The sequence below is a fragment of the Ranitomeya imitator genome, chromosome 2 (assembly GCF_032444005.1).
Source record: "Ranitomeya imitator isolate aRanImi1 chromosome 2, aRanImi1.pri, whole genome shotgun sequence".
Classification (NCBI taxonomy): Eukaryota; Metazoa; Chordata; class Amphibia; order Anura; family Dendrobatidae; genus Ranitomeya; species Ranitomeya imitator.
In genome coordinates, this window is record NC_091283.1 from 553514393 (window position 1) to 553527959 (window position 13567).

The 13567-nt window shown below is 43.4% G+C and overlaps 1 protein-coding gene across 1 annotated transcript in view; it reads right to left on the reverse strand.

Annotated features, from left to right (window-relative positions):
- Window positions 1-1401: 1401 nt before the first annotated feature.
- The window catches only part of PIGU (phosphatidylinositol glycan anchor biosynthesis class U), a 35920-nt gene continuing 23754 nt past the window's right edge, over window positions 1402-13567 (reverse strand). The window contains exons 10-12 of the mRNA XM_069751980.1: window positions 6813-6937; window positions 5701-5843; window positions 1402-5572 (exon numbers count right to left, since the gene is read on the reverse strand). Of these exons, the coding sequence (XP_069608081.1) occupies window positions 5459-5572; window positions 5701-5843; window positions 6813-6937 (382 nt within the window). The 3' untranslated portion in view covers window positions 1402-5458. The remainder of the gene's footprint in view (window positions 5573-5700; window positions 5844-6812; window positions 6938-13567) is intronic.

The window sequence follows — 13567 nt, forward strand, 5'->3', positions numbered from 1 at the left end:
CACGGGCAAAGCCCTAAGGTTTTCCATAAATATACACAGACTGTGTACACACGCTGCGTTTTTTCAGTGGAGGGGACACAAAACCTGAAGGGTGTCCTGATGCCAGCACCATGAATAAGAATCCTGAAGTCTCATGCACACGTTGCTTATTTGTGACTTGCCGATTTAAATGTGCTGCACGGCAATTCTTTGTGTTTTGCCCCAGATTTCACCCATACTAATGAGTGGGGAAAAATCTGCACCAAAATTGCAAGTAAAAAAACAGCGCAAAACCCAACATTTTTCTGCTGTATTTTTCCTGCATTATTATTATTTTTCTTTTTTGTTGTGGTTGCCCTTTTTACAGAAGCGTTCAACGTCTTAAAAGTAATAGGTCATGGTCTTTGTGCTTCCCCTCTCTGTAGCAGAAAGGGCTGTGGAGTCGGTAAGCCAAAACTCTGACTCCGCAATTTCCCTGACCCCACAGAACTGGTCACTACTGAGCATGTGCATGAAGTGCAGCACAGATTCATCTCAACTACGACCCCCACAGCACTGGTCACTACTGAGCATGTGCATGAAGTGCAGCACAGATTCATCTCCACTAAAAGCAGAGATCCTTAGATCAGGAACAGAACAGAACAGACATTTATAGGGCATTTCATAACTTTCACAAATTCTTATGGAAACATTTCCAGCACATCCTGCATTGTACTACTGTAACTTATTTATTATATATTTTAGGAGTCGGTCCATTTTATATCGACTCCACAACAGATAGGCCAGTTTCAGCAGGCCAGTTTCAGCAGTATGTTATTGTGTCTGTGTTCTGTAGTTTTGAAGAAAACTGTCCACCTCCGGTCCTCTTCTGGGTCACACGACTTGTAATCCGATTTGCTGGATCATACTGGAGTCCGCTTGTGCTCTAGATGTCACTTTTACAGTTTAATCTGTGGAGCGTCAGGACGAACTTCCAGCTCACACTCAGACCCCAGTATCAGAAAGCAAGTTAGAATAGCGGTCACGTGACCTAGAATAGGACCAACGCGGCACTGGGTAAAACTGCAATTGGCGAGTATACTATCGCACATACATATACATTTATATGGGAATAGGCAATAACGTTTTGTGGGAGTGTTTCTTTAACTATCACAACCCACAGTCCAAAGTTTTCTTAATGGAGACAACCTTTTTAAACCATGTTGTTCGTCTACTTAAAATCTATCTCTACACAACTTTTGGCAGATGTCCCAAACGCTTCACAGCAAGTTGCGGTTCTTGACGATGTAAGTAGTATTTTTCTTGTATTTCTGGTTCTGTATCCATCAAAATATTTCCAGGAGTAGTTGTAGTCATTTATAAAGAGTAGATCTCCTTCTTGCTACCAGAAGCACACAGCGATAATGACAGTGAACTCCAGCATCCATATACAGCTGATTTATTTGAGACCCACTCCCCACAAATAAATAAAATGTACGAACAGAAATGGAATAAAACAAAAGATAAACAGTGCATCAATATACTTAAAAAAGAGAGGCAGGCGGGCAATGTCCAGTGCAAAGGCCGCTGTTTAACCCCATAGTAACTGGAGATGCCAACAGCCATGGTTTACAATGTTGTATAGACATCTAACAATGGGCCATTTCCTGACGCTCTACAATCACATGTGACATTGCAAGAAAAGGTAAGGATCAAAAACCTGCAAAAGTTTAGCTCCTATAAACTTCATATTGGGTGAAAGAGGGACTGAAAATAAAAGTTTGATATTGCTGTGGTCTTTTGCAGATGCTATGGGGTTTAAAAATGAACTTGGCACTTGCCATAAATATGTCATTTGTGTTGTACCTGGTGTATATGCCATTGTTCTCCTGAATAGGGAGTGGTATTCTTTTAGTTCCTGCACCTCTCTTATGGAGATACGGCCCCCTCCTCACTCTATAGGTACCTTCACACTAAACGACGCTGCAGCGATCCAGACAACGATCCGGATCGCTGCAGCGTCGCTGTTTGGTCGCTGGAGAGCTGTCACACAGACCGCTCTCCAGCGACCAACGATGCCGGTAACCAGGGTCCTGCGCTTAGTAACCCGATATTTACCCTGGTTACCAGCGAAGACATCGCTGAATCGGTGTCACACACGCCGATTCAGCGATGTCAGCGGGAGATCCAGCGACCAAAGAAAGTGCTGGCCCTCTAGCCCCGACCAACGACATCACAGCAGGATTCTGATCGCTGCTGCGTGTCAAACTGAACGATATCGCTAGCCAGGACGCTGCAACGTCACGGATCGCTAGCGATATCGTTTAGTGTGAAGGTACCTTATATAAATTTAGTGTTACTAGCCAAGGGGGCGTGATCCTCAAGAATACTCCCATAAAGAAGAATTGGGGACCTTGGCCACTTGGGTAACAAAAGTAGATTTGCACACAGTAAATCGGGGGGCGGTATCTTAAGAATGGAAATAAAAAGAACAGCTGCATTTACACCAAGTAAAATAATGACATTTACAGCAGGGGACAGCTCCTCTTTACGTGACCCAGTAGCCAATTCATATTTGAGATGAAACTTCTCAGTGACTGATCCCTATAAAATATATAAAAGGCCCACAGTGCACACGGAGAATGTGAACATCCTTTTCTAGTAGCTTCTCTGCAGAGCGTTCTCAGTGCGCAAAGTTACAAGATCCTGTTCTCTCAATATAGAGGGTTTAGAAGCATCTAAGTCGCCGTCCTCATCACTATCCACAGTAGCTTGAGGGTGTATAGTTACTGACTGGCGAGACTCAAACATGACAAAAATCTGTACTTTAATAACTCGGCATGGAAGATAGTAATAAAAAAATGTTCACACTTAAGTTTACACTAATGGACCCTTTATGTTTCTTCTAGTAGGTCTTTTTCATAGACAATACTGTAAAGGCCTATTATTCCAAGGCAACCTGTTATGTAAATAGTGCTATTAACCTGCAGATATGGGGTTAATCTGCAGGTTAATAGCTTTCTGATACCATGTGGAACCTGCGCCAAGAGCCCTGCAGCCAGGAGGAAGACTTTATTACCTCCGGGGTGGTGCCAGCACGGTTTCAGTCAACGCTCTAGTAACGAGTCAGCTGTCAGTCAGTGCTGGGGGCGGAGTTACAGCTGCCGCTCTCTATACGCAGAGCAGTGACTGAAACCATGCCGGCGCCACCCCTAGGACTGGAAGCCGAACGCTGCCGGGAGGAATAAAGTTTATTTCCTCCTGGCAGTGGGGCTCTCAGTGCTGGCACCGCATGGTGTCAGAACACTGATAATCTGCAGATTAAGCCCATATCTGTTTAACCCCATATCTGCCAAGTTATTAGTGTTATTTTTAATGACATGGTCCTTTGAAAGAAAACTATAACCTCCATCATACCAAGACAGTCCAAATATTGGCAATCAAAGCATAAAAGAATTACCATCCCAAATAATAAATGGCCATATATTCATAAATCCATCAACAATTACAGAATGTCAATTTAGCAAAAATAAAAAAAAATCCTAATCCGAACATAAATAACCTGGGTTACTGATTAGTGATGAGAAAATATACTAGTTACTCGGACGCATGCTCGGGTGACCTCCGAGTATTTTTTAGTGCTCGGAGATTTAGTTTTTATTGCCGATGCTGAATGATTTACATCTGTTAGCCAGCATAAGTACATATGGGGATTCCCTAGCAACCAGGCAACCCCCACATGAACTTATGCTGGCTAACAGATGTAAGGGTATGTTTCCACGTGCAGGAAATGCTGCATGTTTGACGCTGCATAGAGACGCAGCGTCAAACACACAGCGTCCAGATGTTACAGCATAGTGGAGTGGATTTAATTAAATCCCCTCTCCACTATGCGTGGTAACACGCACGCGGCGGTCCTGCGACTCCGGACATGCGACGCTGCGTCGCCGCAAGGTATAACACAGGGCTTTATGCATGGGGTGCGATGAACCCGGATGTGAGCTATGAACACATCCGGCATCATCGCGTCCCAGAAGGGCGAGGAGCTTAGCGCAGAGCGGGTTTGCCGCTCCGACGAAACCGCCGGCCATCCTGATCGTGGACACATACCCTAAATCATTCAGCTGCAGCAAGGAAAACTAAATCTCCAAGAAGTAAAAATTACTCGGAGGACCCCCGAGCATGCTCGAGAAATCTCGAGTACCGAGTACATTCGCTCATCACTAGTACTGATGTACTGACTTATAGGAACAATTTTTATAAATACCGTATTAATGATAATTTACACTGACCTATGTGCAATGATCTAATAATATTATTTAGTGGGCAATTACAATAAAGGGGTTTTCTAAGACTTTAAAAAACAACTCCCAGCAGAAATGTTATTGCTTGATCCCTTATGAATATGTAAGTAGTATAAAGGACTTGTGTTTACTTGCCTATCACCAGTGATGTTCTGATCCTCTTCTGAACCACGTGCCTGCAGTTTAGCAGTCTCCCACAGTGGCCTCTGTGTAGACCGGAAGCTGCTTTCCCAATGTTGGCCAGTCTTGATGGAGGTCTCAAGCTCACTTTGGTAAACCAACTACTCCTTCAAACATTAGACACTGTGCTAGTCGGACAAGCCGAATTTCGGTTCAGAAGAGGATCGGAACCAGAGAACATGGCAAACAGTATATAAACACAACCAAACTACATTACATATATCATTTACAAGGGATTGGCAAATAAAAACTTTGATGTTTGATGACTTATCTTAAAGATAGATCATCAGCAGAACACTTAATTGCCATATTATGAAATGTACCTTGTCAACCGGTGGGGCCATTGTGTCTCAAAATTGAATAAAACACCGTGTCCAATCAATATTTGGCCATAAATACAAGGGCCTAGCAAATATTTACTTGGCTGCTTGTACCTTGAGCTAATTTGCAGCCATATACTGATTGCACTGTATACCGTGATTAACACATTGGATACAGTATCACCCTGCTTATGATTAGAATATAAAAAAAAAATAAAAAACTGCAGGAGAAAGACTCAGAGCATAGCATCGTCTCTATCCGTGAATGATTCAATATCAGCGTGCCTTCTATCCAAACATGCCGCGGTATATAGTAGCTGCATCTCTTCACCTAAAGTGGCAAGTAATTCCCAGAAAAAAGCGCTGACTGAAGCCCCCCTGGGCAACGATCACCTTCAGTTGACTTTCTTACCTAAACCAATAAAGCCATGGTCTCTTCTCAATACTGCTTCATGCAGAGCAGCGATCTATACTGCAGCACGTTTGTTAGAAGGGAGCAGTGATTTTCCATGCCGCTTTACCTTGTCAAAATCATTGAACTGTAAAAAATTATTAATACGCAGTCCTTATTTGTCCTTTAGGATGTGGACGGACAGGCCGAGGTGGAACATATGGCCACTTTACGGCACAGATGGGCACTGCCCTATCTCCCCACATCAAACATTGTAAACAGGCCTTCTTCTACCCATCACAGTTTTAGTTCAGGATTAACGTTGCTTCAGTTCCATCTTTCTTCGTTAGATACAAGCCATGGTGAAGATGGTATTCTCTCCGTAGGAAGGCATAAAAATAATCGGACACAAGCAAAATCTAAAAAGGGATTGAAATAAAAAAATCAATAGTTAAAAATTAGCATTTGGGGTGCACAAATTTTGATGTAGACCGTGTCCCAATAGCTCATTTTCTAAAGCAAGAAAAATTAAAGGAGTAAAACTCACCTGTGCCACATTAAATGAGAGGGTGATGGCGTAGAAGAAATTTGAGTTGGCACTACCAGCGTATATCCACAAGTGCCAGAGGACCGGGAAGAGAAGTGAACACACCACCAGCATGCAGGAGACTATGAAGATGTTACGTAGAACTGCATGAAGAAGACAGGGTTATTCAATAATGGAGCCAAGTGGTTTTTAGCATTATGACAAGCCACGGCTATGCTATCCATCCATACATTAGAGCAGGGGTGGGGAATCTTTTTTCTGGCAAGGGCCATTTGGATATTAATACCATCCTTCAAAGGCCATACAAACTCTGCCCACAAAGTGCATCTTGACTCTGGCGTCAGGACGTAATCTTTCATTGCATGCCCTTCAGTGTTCAGTAGTGAACACTGTGTGTATGCTCACAGAGCCAGAAGAAATTAATGAGCTTGTGGAAATCAAAATACACCTCCCTGCCCACAATGTGGTCCCTGAGAATCTGCTAGGGGGCCTGATAAAAGGTCATCGAGGGCCGTAAATGGCCCCAAGGTTCCCCACCGCTGCATTAGAGCATAAGGTTACAAGCACAGTGGTATAATCACCAACTGGCACATCTGTTCTATGTGATTGGGCTCCTATTATGCCCCTATCATGGCATTGTAATATACAGTAGTCCTATTCATGTCAACGTGAGTACCATCAACATTGGTTGCATATCTATTGGCTTGAAGGGGTTTCTTAATAGCCAGCTCACAAAATTACAGTTATTGTAATAAACTACTACTAGAGTTGGTGCGAATCGATTCGCAAGTCCTGGTCCATCAGCCACATCAGTAATCTATGGCTGCTAGACAGGAGCCCAGAGAACTGCCTCCCTCCTCTCGGCATCCATGGGTCTTTTTTTTCTTATCAGCCAAGTAAGTGAGACGTCGCATGTGTATCTAGATGCAACAATGACATTGCACCAGACATGTAAATCAAAAGAAGAGATGCAGGTACAGTCAAATTGGAGGTGGTCCTTACAGCTCTCGTCTGATCGCCATTGATTACGAACATGGCCGATAGACCGGATCCTGTGAATCGATTTGCACCAACTCTTAGCTATCACCACAGAGATCTAACCAGAAACGTACATCTTGACAGATGAGACCACATTGGAAGAAGAGCCATGTAGAGAGCCACATCCCCCACAGTGGGGTAGGATTTAAAGATGCAGATAATTGCAATCTGTATGAACATCAGGAATACTGGATGGTCTCTGCAAGAAGAAAAAGTCAAGCTAGCAGTGCAGCACTACAGGAAAACATCAAGGTAATATTAGATATGTTAATCAGTTTCTCTAAAGGTAAATAAATATACCGTATTATATATACACACACATACTGTACATACTTTGTAAGGACCTGCTGTATTTGGGATTGCTGCAATAGAAGGCAGTGATTTTTAACTTAGTTTTCATGTCACATGCAGTCAGCCAATCATTAAGAGAGACACGGGTAGTGGCTGGCTGAGAGAGCACTTCGTGTCTTGAATACGGGACACCATTTTGGTGGAGTCAGAGTTAAAGTTGGTATAAAATGGACCGACTCCAACTCCTAAAATATATAATATATTGGGTACAGTAGTACAATGCAGGATGTGCTGGAAATGTTTCCATAAGAATTTGGGAAAGTTATGAAATGTCCTATAAATGTCTGTTCCTGATGTAAGGATTTCGGCTTTCAGTTGAGATGACTCTGTTCTGCACTTTATGTATATGCTCAGTAGTGACCAGTGCTGTGGAGTCAGGGAAATTAAGGAGTCTGTCACTGGCTTACCGACTCCACAGCCCTGCTAGGAGGCATCCTCTAGAGAGGGCCCAATAATCACCGGAACAAGAACTGAATGGGGTAAGTTTTAATTCTTATTTCTTTTATCAATGGTACACATGAGAATAAACATCTTTTTAATATATCTTATCAGAGAAATCAGCTTCTTTCTCCACCTGGACTGATCTTTCATTCTTTAACCCCTTCACGACATGCGCCGTACATGTAAGGCTCAAGTCTTGTCTCTAGCCTTTGGTGTGGGCTCCACATTTTTCCCAGCAAACGTCAGCTGATTTGAACAGCTGACATGTGCCACTAACAGCCGTGGGTGGAATTGCGATGCACAGGCGTCTGTTGACCTGTTAAATTCCGCTGTCAATCTTGGACAGCGGCATTTAATGAGATCGCACCAGAAGCGCGTCACTAATCCTGCTCATCGGCGCCTGTGTCACATGACCACGGGTCGCCGATGGGTTAGCATGGCAACCCGGGGTCTGCAGCAGATCCCTGTGGTTGTCATTGCCGAATTGCTATGAGTGCCACCCAGCGGTTGACGCGAATAGAATAGCAAGCGAGCATTTCTACTAAAGTCCCGCTCTGCACAAGCAATCGGAAGATCGCAGCTTCTAGTCTCCTATGGAGACTACTGCAGCAAATAAAAAATGTTTTTAACCCCTTTCTGCCATTGGACGTAATATTCCGTCCATGTGGGGTGGGCCTTAATTCCCAAGGACGGAATATTACGTCCAGCGCGATTTTGCAGTTTTATAGCGTTTTTATCGGGGAAAAAACGCAAAAAAAAACAGCAACGTGTGCACACAGCCTAAAGGGACAGTGGTCAGAATTGTAAAAATTGGCTCAGTCATTAACCCCTTAATCCCATATGACGTACTATCCCATCGAGGTGCCCTGGGACCTAATTCCCAGTGACGGGATAGTACGTCATATGCGATCGGCCGCGCTCACGGGGGGAGCGCAGCCGATCGCGGCCGGGTGTCAGCTGCTTATTGCAGCTGACATCCGACACTATGTGCCAGGAGCGGTCACGGACCACCCCCGGCACATTAACCCCCGGCACACCGCGATCAAAGATGATCGCGATGTGCCGGCGGTGCAGGGAAGCATCGCACAGGGAGGGGGCTCCCTGCGTGCTTCCCTGAGACCCCCGCAGCAACGCAATGTGATCGCATTGCTCCGGGGGTCTCTTACCTCCTCCCTGCAGCAAGTCCCGGATCCAAGATGGCCGTGGATCCGGGTCCTGCATGGAGGGAGGTGGCTTACCAAGTGCCTGCTCAGAGCAGGCACTTGGTAACACTGCAGCGCTGTTTGACAGATCGCTGATCTGTCAGAGTGCTGTGCAAACTGGCAGATCACCGATCTGTATTGTCCCCCCCTGGGACAAAGTAAAAAAGTTAAAAAAAAAATTTCCAAGTGTGTAAAAAAAAAAAAAAAAATCCTAAATAATGAAAAAAAATATATATATTATTCCCATAAATACATTTCTTTATCTAAATAAAAAAAATAAAAAAAAACAATAAAAGTACACATATTTAGTATCGTCGCGTCCGTAACAACCCTACCTATAAAGCTGTCCCACTAGTTAACCCCTTCAGTAAACACCGTAAGAAAAAAAAAAAAAAAAAACGAGGCAAAAAACAACGTTTTATTATCATACCGAACAAAAAGTGGAATAACACGCGATTAAAAAGACGGATATAAATAACCATGGTACCGCTGAAAGCGTCATCTTGTCCCGCAAAAAACGAGCCGCCATACAGCAACATCAGCAAAAAAATAAAAAAGTTATAGTCCTCAGAATAAAGCGATGCAAAAATAATTTTTTTTTCTATAAAATAGTTTTTATCGTATAAAAGCGCCAAAACATAAAAAAAATGATATAAATGAGGTGTCGTACTCGTACTGACCCGAAGAATAAAACTGCTTTATCAATTTTACCAAACGCGGAACGGTATAAACGCCTCCCCCAAAAGAAATTCATGAATAGCTGGTTTTTGGTCATTCTGCCTCACAAAAATCGGAATAAAAAGCGATCAAAAAATGTCACGTGCCCGAAAATGTTACCAATAAAAACGTCAACTCGTCCCGCAAAAAACAAGACCTCACATGACTCTGTGGACTCAAATATGGAAAAATTATAGCTCTCAAAATGTGGTAACGCAAAAAATATTTTTTGCAATAAAAAGCGTCTTTCAGTGTGTGACGGCTGCCAATCATAAAAATCCGCTAAAAAACCCGCTATAAAAGTAAATCAAACCCCCCTTCATCACCCCCTTAGTTAGGGAAAAATTAAAAAATTAAAAAAATGTATTTATTTCCATTTTCCCGTTAGGGTTAGGGCTAGGGTTAGGGCTAGGGTTGGGGCTAGGGTTGGGGTTCGGGCTAGGGTTAGGGCTAGGGTTAGGGTTGGGGCTAGGGTTAGGGTTGGGGCTAGGGTTAAGGCTACAGTTAGGGTTGGGGCTAATGTTAGGGTTTGGATTACATTTGCGGTTGGGATTAGGATTAGGGGTGTGTCTGGGTTAGAGGTGTGGTTAGGGTTACCATTGGGATTAGGGTTGGGTGTGTGTTTGGATTAGGGTTTCAGTTATAATTGGGGGGTTTCCACTGTTTAGACACATCAGGGGCTCTCCAAACGCGACATATCTCAATTCCATCCAATTCTGCATTGAAAAAGTAAAACAGTGCTCCTTCCCTTCCGAGCTCTCCCGTGTGCCCAAACAGGAGTTTACCCCAACATATGGGGTATCAGCGTACTCAGGACAAATTGGACAACAACTTTTGGGGTCCAATTTCTCCTGTTACCCTTGGGAAAATACAAAACTGGGGGCTAAAAAATAATTTTTGTGGGAAAAAAAAGAGATTTTTTATTTTCACGGCTCTGCGTTATAAACTGTAGTGAAACACTTGGGGGCTCAAAGTTCTCACAACACATCTAGATAAGTTCCTTAGGGGGTCTATACATACATGCTAGCCACCTTAGGGAGAGACCCAAGTTGGGCTAAATGTAGCGGGACGAAAGAGACCGAAAAGCCCTCTACTTAAAGGAAATACATAGTGGATGCTTTCCTGAAACGGAAAGTACTTGCAAGCAGCATAATACAAAGAATAGCAGGTTTACCCAGAATCCTTTGCAGTAGGCGGAGCTATGCAAATCATCTCTTTCCACCCCAGTCTAATCCACAGCGCTTGGAATCGTAGGGGGTCTAGTTTCCAATATGGGGTCACTTGTGGGGGGTTTCTACTGTTTAGGTATATTAGGGGCTCTGCAAACGCAATGTGACGCCTGCAGACCATTCCATCTAAGTCTGCATTCCAAATGGCGCTCCTTCCCTTCCGAGCCCTCCCATGCGCCCAAACGCTGGTTCCCCCCCACATATGGGGTATCAACGCACTCAGGACAAATTGGACAACAACTTTTGGGGTCCAATTTCTCCTTTTACCCTCGAGAAAATACAAAACTGGGGGCTAAAAAATAATTTTGAGGGGAAATTTTTTTTTTTTTATTTTCACGGCTCTGCGTTATAAACTGTAGTGAAATACTTGGGGGCTCAAAGTTCTCACAACACATCTAGATAAGTTCCTTGGGGGGTCTAGTTTCCAATATGGGGTCACTTGTGGGGGGTTTCTACTGTTTAGGTACATTAGGGGCTCTGCAAACACAATGTGACGCCTGCAGACCATTCCATCTAAGTCTGTATTCCAAATGGCGCTCCTTCCCTTCCGAGCCCTCCCATGCGCCCAAACGCTGGTTCTCCCCCACATATAGGGTATCAGCGCACTCAGGACAAATTGCACAACAACTTTTGGGGTCCAATTTCTCCTGTTACCCTCGGGAAAATACAAAACTGGGGGCTAAAAAATTATTTTTGTGGGAAAAAATTTTGGTTTATTTTTACGGCTCTGCATTATAAACTTCTGTGAAGCTCTTATTGGGTCAAAGTGCTCACCACACGTCTAGATAAGTTCCTTAGGGGGTCTACTTTCCAAAATGGTGTCACTTGTGGGGGGTTTCAATGTTTAGGCACATCAGTGGCTCTCCAAACGCAACATGGCGTCCCATCTCAATTTCTGTCAATTTTGCATTGAAAGGTCAAACGGCGCTCCTTCCCTTCCGAGCTCTCCCATGCGCCCAAACAGTGGTTTACCCCCACATATGGGGTATCAGAGTACTCAGGACAAATTGTGCAACAACTTTTGTGGTCCAATTTCTTCTCTTACCATTGGGAAAATAAAAAATTGGGGGCGAAAAGATAATTTTTGTGAAAAAAAAAGATTTTTTATTTTTACGGTTCTGCATTATAAACTTCTGTGAGTATCAGCGTACTCAGGACAAATTGTACAACAAAGTTTGGGTCCATTTTCTCCTGTAACCCTTGGTAAAATAAAACAAATTGGAGCTGAAGTAAATTTTTTGTGAAAAAAAGTTAAATGTTAATTTTTATTTAACCATTCCAAAAATTCCTGTGAAGCACCTGAAGGGTTAATAAACTTCTTGAATGTGGTTTTGAGAACCTTGAGGGGTGCAGTTTTTAGAATGGTGTCACACTTGGGTATTTTCTATCATATAGACCCCTCAAAATGACTTCAAATGAGATGTGGTGCTTAAAAAAAATGGTGTTGTAAAAATGAGAAATTGCTGGTCAACTTTTAACCCTTATAACTCCCTAACAAAAAAAATGTTGGTTCCAAAATTGTGCTGATGTAAAGTAGACATGTGGGAAATGTTACTTATTAAGTATTTTGTGTGACATATCTCTGTGATTTAATTGCATAAAAATTCAAAGTTGGAAAATTGCGAAATTTTCTAAATTTTCGCCAAATTTCCGTTTTTTTCACAAATAAACGCAGGTAATATCAAAGAAATTTTACCACTATCATGAAGTACAATATGTCACGAGAAAACAATGTCAGAATCACCAGGATCCGTTGAAGCGTTCCAGAGTTATAACCTCATAAAGGGACAGTGGTCAGAATTGTAAAAATTGGCCCGGTCCATAACGTGCAAACCACCCTTGGGGGTAAAGGGGTTAAAAATATTTTAAAAAAAATATAAAAGTTCAAAGCACCCCCCAATTTGCTCCATTCAAAATAAATAAAAATAATACACAATTTGTACTGCCATGTTCAGAATCACCCTATTATATATATATATATATATATATATATACCGTATATACTCGAGTATAAGCCGACCCGAGTATAAGCCGACCCCCCTAATTTTGCCACAAAAAACTGGGAAAACTTATTGACTCGAGTATAAGCCTAGGGTGGAAATGCAGCATTTACCGGTGAATTTCAAAAATAAAAATAGATCATTATTTCCCCATAGCTGTGCCATATAGTGCTCTGCACCGTTCATATTTCCCCATAGGTGTGAACCATATAGTGCTCTGCACCGTTCATTGTGCCCCCTAGCTGTGCCATATACGGTGCTCTGCACCGTTCATTGTGCCCCATAGATGTGCCATATACGGTGCTCTGCACCGTTCACTGTGCCCCATAGCTGTGCCATATACGGTGCTCTGCACCGTTCACTGTGCCCCATAGCTGTGCTGTGCCATATACGGTGCTCTGCACCGTTCACTGTGCCCCATACATAGCTGTGCCATATACGGTGCTCTGCACCGTTCATTGTGCCCCATAGATGTGCCATATACAGTGCTCTGCACCGTTCACTGTGCCCCATAGCTGTGCCATATACGGTGCTCTGCACCGTTCACTGTGCCCCATAGCTGTGCTGTGCCATATACGGTGCTCTGCACCGTTCACTGTGCCCCATAGCTGTGCTGTGCCATATACGGTGCTCTGCACCGTTCACTGTGCCCCATAGCTGTGCTGTGCCATATACGGTGCTCTGCACCGTTCACTGTGCCCTATAGCTGTGCTGTGCCATATACGGTGCTCTGCACCGTTCACTGTGCCCCATAGCTGTGCTGTGCCATATACGGTGCTCTGCACCGTTCACTGTGCCCCATAGATGTTCCACATAAATTTGTGCTGCCGCTGCTACTGCCGCAATAAAGAAAAAAAAACACATACTCACCTCCCTTGATTGCAGCTCC